Below are 13,888 nucleotides of genomic sequence, written 5' to 3' on the forward strand. Positions count from 1 at the left end.
AATATTTCTTTTCTTAATTATTAAAGGCAAAGTGGGAAAAGACAGGACTGCTTAAGACCTGAAAAAAAAAATACATTTTAAAAAGAAGGAGAGGAGTTCTTGGGTGGCTCAGTTGGTTGTGTCTGATTCTTGGTTTCGGCTTGGGTTATGATCTTGCAGTTTTGTGGGTTCAAGCCCTGTGTCAATCTCTGCACTGATGGCATGGAGCCTGCTTGGGATTCACTGTCTCCTCTGTCTCTCTGCCCCTCCCCTACTTGCACTGTCTCTCTCAAAATAAATAAATAAACTTTTAAAAAATTTTTTAAAAAAAGAAAAAGTTTTAAATCTCAAAAGACCATAAGTAGTAACAACAACAACAACAACAACAACAATGGAGCATCTGTGTAGAGGGTTAACATTGGAAGAATCTCGATGAAGGTATATGGAATTTCAGGGTACTAATCTTGCTACTTTTTAGTATGTTTGATATTTTTTTTCAAAACAAAAAGCTACCAGTGTGTTTAATTTTAACACACACACACACACACACACACACACACACACACACACACACACACACAGAGTTTTTAAAAGGTTACCCAAAATAATCTCAGATGACCAACGGTCTTTTTCTAGATTATTGATGAAGAATAATTTTGGTATTAATGTCCCTCATGTGTCTGTTCTTCCTCCCCTGACTTGTCCAGCATTAATTGAATTTTAATTCAGGCTGAATTAAACACGTCAGTAAGGAAAGGTCTTCCCACAAATCATCACAGCAGCTTTGTTCATTTGCACTTCTCTTCGCCGCATTTAAGTTGTCCAGTTTATTTCTCTCAACTTTGAAGTTTCTTTTCCATTAAAAGGTCACATTTAGGTTAATTATCCCAAATACACAGTCTTTTGTAGAATCTTTTTTCCACTTTTCAAAACTGTTGAGTTATGGCCCTAATTAACTGTGTGGTTGCAATCTTATACTGTATTAAATGCTATCCTAAAAAGAAGAGATATTAGCAATAAGCAATGTCACTGACACTTGACACAGAGACTGACATGCAATTAGTGCCCCATGACTATTTCTGGAACCAGTGATGGATGTGTCAATGGCTAACATTAATTACTTACAACTTATTGCGTCCTTAGACTAAGGACTTGCTCCATATTTTTCATGAATTCTCACAACAGCTTCGTGTGAGCGGTGCACCTCAGCACATACCTATTGTCAGTGTCCCCCAGCTCTCCCACATTAGCCCACCATAGAGAGGTACTCATCAAGCTGGTAATGATGGACCAGTTACTGCTTTGAATTTTGTGCTGCCTGGGCAGTTTATTAGCTAAATGCTATTTTATTCGCGTTTAGCTAATAAAATAATAGAAGAGATCATGAGTACGTATAATAAAAAATAGATATCCAAACAGTAGTTTCCGTTTGACTTTGGAATATGTCATATGAATTTCTCAATGCAAATTAACTTTTCTGTATCCTCATAACAACTGAAAATCTTTAGAGATATGACTTAAGTGCTTTGGTCTTTGGATTCAAGAAGAGCCTTAAAGGTATCCTCTTAGACATTACATGCATACACACATAGACACACATATTTGATACTTTGTGTTCTATGTTTTATACACTACTTTACATTATATTTTTATATATGATATATGGCATTGACATTTTAGAAATACAGTATTGTATTTTGGGAATATGATATGTTGTATTTTATTTGTCTTATACTGTTTTTCTCTAGTAAGTCTTGAGGTAAAAATTTTGGTTCAACAGGATATCTGCCCAGAAGATATTTCCCCAGAAATATGCCCAGCATGTAGTAGGCACTTATTAAATGTTGTAATTAAAAAGCAGATGCTTCATACAACATAGTGACTATAGTTAACAACAATAACAAAAAAGCAAATGCTTTTCAATAAAACACTTATTGGGACCTAATTTTTATTTGTAGGTTAGTGAGTGTTCTAGTTTAATTTAAATAGTCTTTACTAATATTTAGTGATTGGAAAAATCTTATATTTGCCTTTTTTTTTTTGTTTGTTTTGTTTTAGGAAGAATCCCCAGCACAAGATAGAATATAGACATAGTACACATCCAGGTAAGTAATTTTACTTGAGTAAACTCAAAATGAAACTGTCAAATGATTCTCTTGTTGAACCTAGATGTAGTTTCCACTTATGTGAATTTTTTTTTATCTCTGCCTCCATGAATTTGCTGATTTTAATGATTTTTCTTAGATGAAAAATAGTGATAAATTTTTTATGTAGCAGAGGTTTTCTACAATCACTGCATAACAATGTATATGTATCCTTGTATCTGTTTTGATTCTTTTGTTTGCCAGTACCTGAAAACATGATCTCAAGCTAGCCCAAATGGTAATGAGAACTTACTGACTTCTTTAAGTGAAAAATCCAGAAGTAGAGATGGATTTAGATAAGATTTACTGCTTTGACTCATTAGTAATGTCAATATTGTCACCAATGACCCAATATCCTTTCATCATTCTGTCTTGAGAGGCGTCATTATTATCCTAAGACTGGCTCCTGTCCCAACAAAGGAACTATGTGCATCCTTATTCAGCACCCATGTTTATATGTGAGGAGAGAGAGAGGATGAATAACTTTAGCTCTCACTGTTCCTACGAAGAAGCAGGAAATTCGCTTTTTTTACTGGTTTAGATCACATTCTTACTCTTGGACCAATCACTATGACCACTGATTAGTTTGTACCATCCCTGGAACCAAGGTAGGGTCACTGCAGGGATCCCCAACAGAAACTAAAGTTTTGGAAGAAGGAGAGGGAGGGAGGACAGATACCAGAGAAACAATGATCAAGTGTCCTTCAGTCCTAGGTACAGCAGTTCTATTTTACCTTCTCTTTCCCCTGCTTCCAAACCCTAATATTTTTTACCTTTAACAGATTCTGGCTTCTTCATATCATTTATATAGTGCAGAGGCCAATTCAGCATACAGTATTTCTGCTCACAGAGTGAGAGAATAAAATGCATACTATACAGGCTATGACCCCATGCACTTGTGTGTGCGTAAACATAACCACCTTGTAACCAAGTGATGAAAATAATGAATTTCGCCATAAGAGAATTCCACTTGAAATTTCTCATTGAAACACACTTTCATGCTTTAGTACTCCAGACACAAATAACTCATTTTATCTGAACTAATAGGGTACAGAGGTTATATGTTACACTTTTTTTTTTACTGGGGCTATATCTAGTGATATAGCATGTATGGTGGTTAAATGAACTTTCCTTCCAGGAGTCATGTAATGTATAGCAATTAGAGCTATATTTCACTGACAAAGTTTAACACTGTCCCATGAAAAGGCATTTGACACATCTGTATTTTTATAGAAATGGGAACCATTTTCCTAAAAGTTATCAATATGCATCAGATGGCATAGTTAAAAATATCTGAATTTTCTTTGAAAAGTCTCTTTTAATTATTATTAGAGAATCTTCTGGAGGAAGGCATATTTTTGCAACAGCTATAAGAAAAACTTTTCATTGGAAAGACAGTTTTTTTAAAAAGTATAGATAGTTTTATTTTTAATCTACTTTCAAGGGTTGTTACATGGCAATGTAGTCAGAACATTCCTCCTGTTCTAAAACTTACAAATTAGGTTGTCTGGAGTATTTCAAATATTAAATTGAATGTTGGGGGGTCTCATTGTATTTCTTAACTTAGAGATATTTAACACTGAATTCTAACATCCTTGTTTTTCTCATCTCCCAAATCCTTAAAGTTTAACATCGCCCAAGTTCTTAATCGTGTTTGTATACTAATTTGTTGTACACTTACTTATTCATTTATTATGTCTTCCAAGTGAGCAGAGTTACAGAGATCCATGAGAACCAGTTCTGGCTCTATATGCTTGTGATGAGATGGTCTAAAATCTCCAAGGAAAGGGCAGGAGCACTTTCTAGTGGGACTTATCAGGGCAGACCATGATGTGGGAATTTATGCTAAGTTGTTCTTGAAATTGGTCTTGGTTGTATTTAAATCATCTTTATCTCTTAACTTTGTGGTTGGTAGGTATAGGACATCCCAGTCAAAGTTAATAATAGATCAATCAAGGACATCTAGGTAGAAATGGTAAGTTGTGTGTGGAGTTAGTAAGTGGATCAGTTTAACTAATGTGGAGAGTCTCTGTAGTTACTGTGTATGATAATGAAAAGATATATCAAAGCCAGATTATAGAAGCTCTTGAAAGTTAGACCAAAGGTGTGGGTGCATTGGCAAATAATGGTGAGGCAGTATTTTATCCAAATCAAGCTTCTGAGAATGAAGAGTCTGAATTAGAGTGGGAGAAGTCTTCTGGGTGTTAATTAGGCAATTGAATAAAGGGCCAGAACTAGAGTGGCCACCATGAGAATGGAAAAATAGAATTGGATACAAGTGAGAGTTTGAAGGAAAAATCAGATCTGCCAACTAATTGGTTATGGTGTGGGGGCTGGGATGACATAAAGGAAATAATGATGACTCAGAATTATGATACAGTTTATCAGGTGACTGGGGATGACATTTACATATCATAGAGATCAGGAGGAAGAACCAGGTAGTTTTGTTTTGTTTTGTTTTTTGTTTGTGTTTTTTTTTTTTTTTTTGAGAGAGAAAAAAAGAAGGGCAGAGTGAGAGAGAAAGAGAACATCAAACAATCGTGAGGTCATGACCTGAGCTGAAATCAAGAGTTGGACACTTAATCCACTGAGCCACCCAGGCACCCCGTCTCTTTTTTTTAAAGTTTAAGCATGTTGAATTTGAGGTGGGGGTATCATAACTACACAATAAGACAATAAAATTTAATATAGTACCACTATTAAAATAACTGCGTTGAACTCTTACTATTTAACTTCTGATTTGTAGCACTCCTAGAACATTTCTGTCTGCAGAGTTCTTCCACACACGTAACAATTTATGTAGTGCATTTTGTTTTCTGTAGGTTTGATGCTACCATGTGTTAAACTTCTTACATATCTAATTGGCTTAAAATTTCACTAACTTCCCACACTTTTTTAAAGTGCTGGGGTTTTGGCACAAGATACTGAATGCAAGAGTAATCAGTGCCAGGAAAATTTTATTTTATACTTTCTTAGTTAACTTACCTGTTGAGATATTTAAAAGAAATTATCATTAGCATTTTGTCATCTGATTATTGAAATCATTCTGGCTTTTATCGTTATGTGATATGCATTATTCCGTGCTGTCAGTACCATTCATGCCTGGAAATTTAGAATTTTCTACTGATAGCTATTTTAATATTTCTCTAGTTCTGCCACTGTATGCACACATTTGCTTATATATGCTTTTTTCCCCAGAAGTAGAACCCAAAAGCTCTAAAAGCTATTGTGAAAATTAATGGAACTTAAATGAGATTATATAAACTGCTGCTTAGTGTGGGGAAAGCTGAGAGATTTGGGGATATGAAAAAGGCTAGTGCAATGGTATTTAAAAAAAGAAATTCATATATAATAAAGTAGATCAGAATGGTAAAGGAAAATAAAATCTGAAGAATTATTGATGTTAAGCTGTAAATCTGCTATGAGGCATCTTAGATCCTAACACCCGAAATCTGTGTGCAAAAATCAGCAGTTTGGAACAATCTTTTCTTTCTGTAAAACCAGCATTTCTTCCAACATGTATTTGACACTGTACTCTTCACTAGCTCTTCAGACTTATGTTCTTGGGGTAAGAGTTGACAATGAAATTTTAAACTGTAAAAGAAAGATTAGATACAAATTTAGGAATTGTCATTTTCATATCACACATTCCTCTGCATAAATAGAAAAGTCAGAAATTGCTGTAGCCTAATTCCAACCAGTTAATACCATGTTGTTTTAAACGTGTTAAGAGTTTGTTTCTTCCCTAACGGTGGTTATTTTCCATCATGGAAGTCTGATGTTACCCATCAATTTTTAAAAATAAGTGGCAGCCTATTTCTCTTGTACTGCTTCGTGCAGTCAAGCTGTCAGTTCATTCCTACATTTCATATTACTCACTGATCTATAGAGAAAATGAAGATTTCTACTTTGGCCTTAAAATTAGAACTTCAGTTTTAAAATCAGAATTCAGAAAGGATTTTTGAAGTAATTTAATCAACATCCATTGACTCACAGATAAAAACATAAATTCCATTAAGCCATTAAGTTAAATGACTTGTTCATTTTTTATGGGCTTGTTGATGACCCAGATCTTTGGACTTCTACCCTCCCATCTGTCTAGCCTCTTTCTCTTACCATGCTGCTTTTTAAAGAGACTTTTTGTTGAATGAAGGGGATGGCCTATCACATAAAAACAGAAAACTAGCAGCAAGAAGCTTCTAAGTGAAGGTAGGGGAAAAAATGACTTCTGAGTTCGCCTTGATTTGGAAGAAACAACCTCACTTCTTTTTTTTTTTTTTTTTTTTTTTTTTTAAATATTTATTTGTTTTGGAGAGAGAGAGAGACAGAGCGTGAGTAGGGAGGGACAGAGAGAGCCAGAGACACAGAATCCGAAGCAGGCTCCAGGCTCTGAGCTGTCAGCACAGAGCCCGACGCGGAGCTCGAACCCGCAAGCCATGAGATGAGATCATAACCTGAGCTGAAGTCGGACGCTTAACTGACTGAGCCACCCAGGAGCCCCTAAACAAGCTCACTTCTGATTTCTCAGACACACTCAAGAATTATATTTCAAATCAGGTAGTTGTAATACAAGAAAATGCTACATATAGGCACTTATTTTTTCAAAAATGGCATTATGCTATTTAATTCTATGGAAATTTAACTACAAAAAATAACACTACAAAAAATTATGTTTTGTTGTAGAGTAAACAGTTAAACAGCTACTGCTGTATCTCCTGTTAGTTTAGTTTAGTTTAGCATGTTAATAAGCTTTTCACCAACCACAGCATTCTCTGGACAATACTGGAGTCTTGGCTTGGGATCTTCTGTGATGGGATTCCTCATCGAATGTTGCCTGGTTCTCTAGTATCAAGCTTCCTTGTATGAGAAGCTTTCTTTGAAATTTCTGTATAGCAAACAGTGCTACTAGCAAGGTTTATGTGAATGTGACTACTTGCATCACTTTAAATCCAGATATCCAGATACTATACTGTGTTTCAGCTTGCCCAGTTAGAGAGTACATGCATGGGATTTTTTTCCTGCCTTGATTTCAGTGTTCTTCATATCCCTTTTGTATAAAAACTTACTAATTGTGTGGTAAAGATAGGCATTTTATTCCTAGGTTAGGTGGTAGCCATGTTTAGTTAAGAACCGGGCTTGTTGAGATTGTTTCCATGATTCAGGAAATCATATAATAATTCACATCAATAGGTGTGCTGATTCAGAGCATTTTCCAAATAAGTAAAGTTTCACTATCTGCATGGTTACATCAAAAGGCAGAAACTGTACGTTTTCTAAAAACACCTTCAGCAATTAAAAAAAAAAAAAAGTAGGTGCCCATCTAGATGGCATTTACACTGTAGAATATTTATTTTTATTTGTTTTTTAGATGTCTATTTATTTTGAGAGAAAGGGAGAGAGAGCATGTGTGCAAGTGGAGGGGGTGGTGAGGCAGAGAGGGGAGAGATAGAGAACCCTAAGCGGGCTCTGAGCTGTCAGTATGGAGCCTGATGCAGGGCTGTCTCACAAACCATGAGATCATGACCTGAGCTGAAATCAAGAGTCAGACACTTAACCAACTGAACCACCCAGGTGCCCCTACACTATGGAATATTTAAAGTCATGCATTAATTGGCTAAGGAGGGTCCATTATAATTGATTCCAGAAAGATAATCACATGTCAGCATTTAAAACCCTGTTAAGAAGTATGGACATGACACTACTAACAAAGGACATAGAGCTAGATTCTAGAGCTGAGTTTGACTCTTCAGGTGCTTTTACTTAAAGCACAAAATACCTGTTCATGTGAAGTAAAATGGATGAAATTTGACTACCAGCTACTTGGAGTTCTGTTATAGATTTTTTTTTTTTTTTTTTTTAGATTCTGAACCTCCTATTAAAAGAATATGAGTGTAATGTTTATGTAAATGACAATTTGATAGATGTAAACAATTTTTTGAGGAAACAAATAATATGGCCTATTGCTCAAGAAATGAGCCTGCCCAATAAGTTGCTAAAGATTTCCAGGGTTCATTGAAGCTTAAAGTCCCTTCAATTAGCAGGATTTAAATAAAAGTCTTTATTGTAATTCATTGTATAGACAGGTTAGTGATAAAAGTGTAGGTTATAATATGAAGGATTTCTGTAAAACTAAAGGTGTTCAGCAGTTGATTTGTTCATTCATATATTCAACAAATATACATATTAAGTGTCTTCTATATGTTAGGCACTGTTACAAGAGCTGAGGATACAATAGAGGCAAAGTCTTGCTCTTGTAGAATTTTACAAAGGTGGGCAATGTATATGTAAATAACTATATGATGTCACGTAGTGGTAACTGCTAAGAAGAAAAGTTATGTAAGAGGACAGACAGAATGACAAGGGTATGTGTGGTGGGAAGCAGGTGCCATTTTGGGTAGGATGGTAAACAGACTCTGAAAATTTGATATTAGAGCAGAGACTTGGAGGAGAGAGTAAGAGAGGTGATTATCTCGGGGAAGAGCATGCTAGTCAAGGGGAAGAGTGACTCCAAAAGCCCTGGAGATGATCCTGCTTGTACTATTCAAGGAGCAGTAGAGAAAGGGTAGAACTCAAACAAAGCGAGTAAGTGAAGAGTGGCAGATGAGATCAGAAAAGCTAGCTGTGGGCCAGTTGTGTAGGGTCTTAAGGCCAGGACCTATACACTTGATCTTAGTCAAAAGGCCAAGAAGCAATAGAGGCCAGGACCTATAAGTAAGGACTTCGGTTTTAATTCAGAGTGAGATAGAAAGCTATTGGAAGGTTTTCTGGCTCCTCTGTGGAGAATAGACAAGAGTGGAAGCCAGAAACCAGTTGGGTGAACATTGGAACTGGTTGAAAAAAGATGATGATGGTATGGGGACCAGAGTATGGAGTAGATGTAGTGAGAAGTGGCAGATAGATTTTGATGGCAGAGTCAATAGGATCTCTTGACATATTGGATATTGGGTTTTCAGTGGGGGATATTCAAGGATGACTCCAAGATTTCTTGGAGAAGGTCAAGGTTGGAGAAGTCATATACTAAGACTGATAAGAGAAAGGTTTTGGGTGAAGCACCTCAAGAGTTGTGTTCTGGGAATATGTTTCGGATGCCTGTTAGTTATGCAAGTAGAGAGAGTATATAGGCAGTGAGATAAAGGAGTCTGGAATTCAGGTGTTGGTCAGGGCTTAGGATATACATTTGGGAATTTAGGATATAAGACTGGAGTATGTTAGAGAAGAGGAACAGCCAATAAAGCAGGAGGAGAACTTGAAGTTGTTTCAGCTTTATGTATGTTTCTCTTATAAATCTTCAGGGTAATTTCTGAATCTGAAAGGAAATGCTTTGCTGAGATGTCACTAGTTATGTATATGAAATACTTCCAAAGCAGAATGGCCAAGAAGAATATTGATGTTCTTCCCTCCTCCCTCCCTCCTTTTGCCATCTGCAAACTGCCCTCTAAATGTTTTTTAAATGTTTTCTGTCATAAAAGTTATATGGGGAGTTGAGATTAGCTAGATGTAAAACATGCCCTCAGGATACTTACAGGAGATGAGAAATGTATACAAATAAATACAGTGCTACATTTCCCTTAAGGGACTGGTGTGCTTCTTATGCTAATGAGCACTGTGCAAATCATTATGTAGCCTTTTTAGCCTTGGCTACCAAGAAACTTGGGGAGAAACCTGATGCTCAATTTATAATAATTATGTTAAAAATGAAGGTTGACATGTTTACATTCTGGTTTTTATGTTCTTAGTTTCTACTTTCCTTTGTATTTTTTATGACCTCATTAATATAAGCTGGCTCAAATCCTCTCTGGAAATGAATAGCGATATTAAGAAAAATGTAAATGTCCGGACTATGGCAATTAAGAGGACAGATAAATTACCTTACTTTTTTGTGTTTTTTTTTGTGTTTTTTTAACTGTCTATTGCATGTGAACATTTTAGGAAGAGGTGAAGTAAAGCATATACAGAAGTACAAACAATAATATTTTTAACTCCTACATTTGGTGTTCACGCAGGGATTGTCCTCTGCCATTCATAGATTTCCAGAGAGAATCTTCCTACTTGTTTCTTAAATGCTCCACATCATCCTAGGGAGCTTATCTTAAAATAAGCCTGTTGGCTTGCAATGAAAATAAAAAAGTGGGATGAGGGAAGAAATGGATTTCGAGATGGAAAAACTCTATTATAATTCCAGTATTATTTAGAAACCTATAAATTCTAATGGTGTTACCATAGTCATCCTGATATTTTCAGTAATCCCAGTCACTGAAACATGAACTGGAAGATCTATAAAAACTAAACTTTACAAAATGTGTAGACTCATATTTTCTTATTTGATCACAGATTGTGCCAGCTTTACTGTGATAACAGTCCCCAAATTTCAGCGCCTCACAACAATAAATAGGTGTATTTCTCCTTCATGTGTCCCATGTGTGTTCTCATCCTGGAAGCCAAACTAAAGGATCAGCCTGTATCTAGGATGAGGGAGACTGTGGCAGAGGGAAAATGGCTGCAGCAGAAACTACAGAAAGGCTCTTAAAGCTTCTCCTTGGAAGTGACACACACCATTTCCACCTACTTTTCTTTGGCCAAGTCTGATGTCAGTGGGGTGGTTAAATATAATCATATGACAGGGACGGATAGTAAATAACTGGGACAAAAATACATTCTACCGCCCCGGAGGGTAGGAGAGCATAAATATGATTATCATATTATTATTTTATTTACTTATTTATTTTGAGAGAGAGAGACTAGGGGAAAGGCAGAGAGAAGGAGAGAGAATCCCAGGTAGGCTTGTGCTGTCAGCATGGAGCCCAGTGCAAAGTTCGAACTCACGAACCATAAAATCATGACCTGAGCCGAAATCAAGAGTCAGACACGTAACCGACTGAGTCACCCAGGCACGCTTGATTATATTATTAAGGAACCATTATTAGGAATCTCACAGGACATTTAAAATTTTTTTAATTTATTTTTTAATTTTTTAATGTTTATTGAGAGAGAGAGAGTGCAAGTGGGGAAGGGGCAGAGAAAGAGGGAGACATAGAATCTGAAGCAGCCTCCAGGCTCTGAGCTGTCATCACAGAGCCCAAGGTGGAGCTTGAACCCACGAACTGTGAGATCATGACCTGAGCCAAAGTCGGACGCTCAACTGACTGAGCCACCCAGGTGCCCTCACAGGACATTTTAGTTTCAGGATCCTCTTGGTAGGAAGAGTTAGAATTAAACAAATGTTTTTTAAAAAGTTAGAATTCTAACAAAGAATAATTTTAGCCCTCTTTCTAGAAATTTGTGGTGGTTAGCAATGTCTTAAGTAACAATACTTCTTGTCAGAGAAAGACATTTTATAGTTAGATATCTCTACTCTCAGGTTTGAGTGGTGATTGATCTGTTGTGTACCGAAAAAAAAATTTTTTTTTTTTTCCAGTGAGGAGCATATCAGATGAAGATAGTGATAATGTTGGGCAATCCAATGAGTATGACCTCAATGACCATTTTCTAGATGATGAGGAAGAAGAATATGAGCCAACAGATGAAGATTCTGACTGGGAACCAGGGCAGGAAGACCAAGAGAAGGAAGATATGGAAGAGCTTTTGAAAGAAGCAAAAAAATTTATGAAAAGGAAAAAGTAACTTTTTTTCTGTGCTAATATATAGCTCATATTGTTCTTTCTGGAAAAAATTCAGGAACTAAGGAGGCACTTAAGCGATAATTGTTTTCCTTCTTTTTATAGTTATGACTTTATTATTGACTCTTTGCAAATGAAACATTGATAGGTCAACCTTCATGTAGTGGATGGAATTTGTTTTGTTGCCTTGCTTTTTCTATCCTATTTAAAGCATCTGGAAATAGGAAGCCGAGAGTTAAAGAGAAACAATTGATATTTTTTTCATTTACTTTGTGTGTTGGTAATAAAAAGTAAAAGCCATAGGTTGCACAAAGTTTGGCCTTGTTTCTTTTTTCCAAAGATTCTATCTTTATAGAATACTAGGCAAGCATAACTAGGCAAATTACATCATGGGTGGGAAAGCATGCCTCTTTCATTGCTATTGCAGTAATTCTTCAAGCAGAACCAGGCTTTAAAAAGTGACAGCCATCATATAATGGCTGTTATTTTTTCTGGTACCCTGCATATGAGCTTTACAATTTCATTTACTACTTTTATGCTTTGAAACTTGGGGAAATTAGTACCAAATGGATACTGAAAATAGATTCAACTAGACTATCGAAATGTTCACCATGCAGGAAATGTTATTTTGTCCCCCATATCTGTAATTTACTGTATGTCTGAACTTGAAAGTAGAAAAACCCAAAGGATTTGACAGTTTTGGGTTTTTTTTCAAACCTGAAGTCCTGCCTGATTATTTTAACTCTCAATGTTCTTTCATTACATTAAAAGATATAGAAATGATTTTTAACCATAATTTTCTCAGATGACGTTAGTTCTTTTTCCTCAGATGAAAGCAGCAAGTTGTCTGCTAGTGTTCAAGATTCTGGCCTTTTATTTCAAGAATAACCCCCTTATTCTCCAGTTTTATGAAGTATATCTCTGTTCTCAAACGACTTTAAGCCCTGTAGTACTCTTCATTTTAGGTGACTTAGAATTTTTGAAATACAGTTTAGAATCTTTAATAGCAGGTGGGTATCCGAACACAGCAGTAGGCTTAGTATTGAAATCATAAATCACTAAACCAAAAGTATCCTTGTTAAATACTAATGTTTTCTATTCTAAAAGAACCTAGAAATTTATATCTTAAAAAAGCAAGACAGATTTATAATTGTTCTTAGTGTTTTTGAATGTCTTTCCAAGTTAATTATGTAATATTAAAATTAATTTAAACTGACCAGGACAAGATAAATGTTTCTTTAGGCTATTATTACCTATTATTCTGACTTTGCCTTTGTTATTTAATAACTCATTTTTCCCTTCTAATGTCCCTTTAGTCTCGGGAGCTTGACAGATCTGTGAAAAAAAACCTTTTGACTTATTCTCATCCCTGCATTGACTCAATCCTTAAAGTGTTTTTTAATCCACTCATAGATAAATCCCAAAGGAATTGAGAACGTGTTCACATAAAAACTTGTACGCAATGTCCACAGAGGCATTATTTATAATGGTCAAAAAATGGAAACACGTAAATGCTCATCAGCTAATGAATGGATGAACAAAATGTGGCATATCTGTATAGTGGAATATTTTTTGGCTATGAAAAAGAACTGAAGGATTGATACATGCTATAACATACCTGAAAATGTTGTGCTAATTGAAAGAAGCCAGACAAAAAAGGCCACATAGTATATGAACTTGTTTGTATGAAATACCCCAAACAGGCAAATCCATGGAAAGTAGATGAGTGGTTGCCAGGGGCTGGCGGAGGTGGGGACAGAGGGTGACTGCTAATGGGTACAGGGTCTCTTTATGGTTGTTAAAAATGTTCTAAAGTTAGTGTCGATGGTTGCATGATTCCATAAATATACTAAAACCCACCAAATTGTACACTTTCAAAGGTGGATTTTATGGTATGGGGTTTATGTATTTCAATAAAGCTGCTATAAAAAGAGAATGTAAGAGGTGACACTAGTCTTTCAGAAAGAAGAAAGCATTAATGTCAGAATGTGTTCTTGGCAATAGTGTAGTAGCTCATGGCTGTTTTTTAAGGATAATTTGATGTGGCTTACCTACTCATCCTGAAGACACTATTGAGTATAACATATCTCTCTCTCTGTCTCTCTCTCTATCTATAACTCAGTTGACTAGAGTGTAGTGTAAATTTGA

General features: G+C 35.8%; 1 protein-coding gene across 2 annotated transcripts in view; it reads left to right on the top strand.

Annotated features, from left to right (window-relative positions):
* Window positions 1-13,657, top strand: part of APLF (aprataxin and PNKP like factor) — an 85,095-nt gene extending 71,438 nt beyond the window's left edge. The window contains exons 9-10 of one of the 2 annotated variants that reach the window (XM_042981603.1): window positions 2,038-2,084; window positions 11,539-13,657. In XM_042981603.1, the coding sequence (XP_042837537.1) occupies window positions 2,038-2,084; window positions 11,539-11,744 (253 nt within the window). In that variant the 3' untranslated portion in view covers window positions 11,745-13,657. Of the gene's footprint in view, window positions 1-2,037; window positions 2,085-11,538 lie in introns of those variants that run through there. The other variant, XR_006215785.1, reaches the window with a different exon arrangement.
* Window positions 13,658-13,888: the final 231 nt, after the last annotated feature.

Source organism: Panthera tigris, chromosome A3, assembly GCF_018350195.1.
Source record: "Panthera tigris isolate Pti1 chromosome A3, P.tigris_Pti1_mat1.1, whole genome shotgun sequence".
NCBI lineage: Eukaryota > Metazoa > Chordata > Mammalia > Carnivora > Felidae > Panthera > Panthera tigris.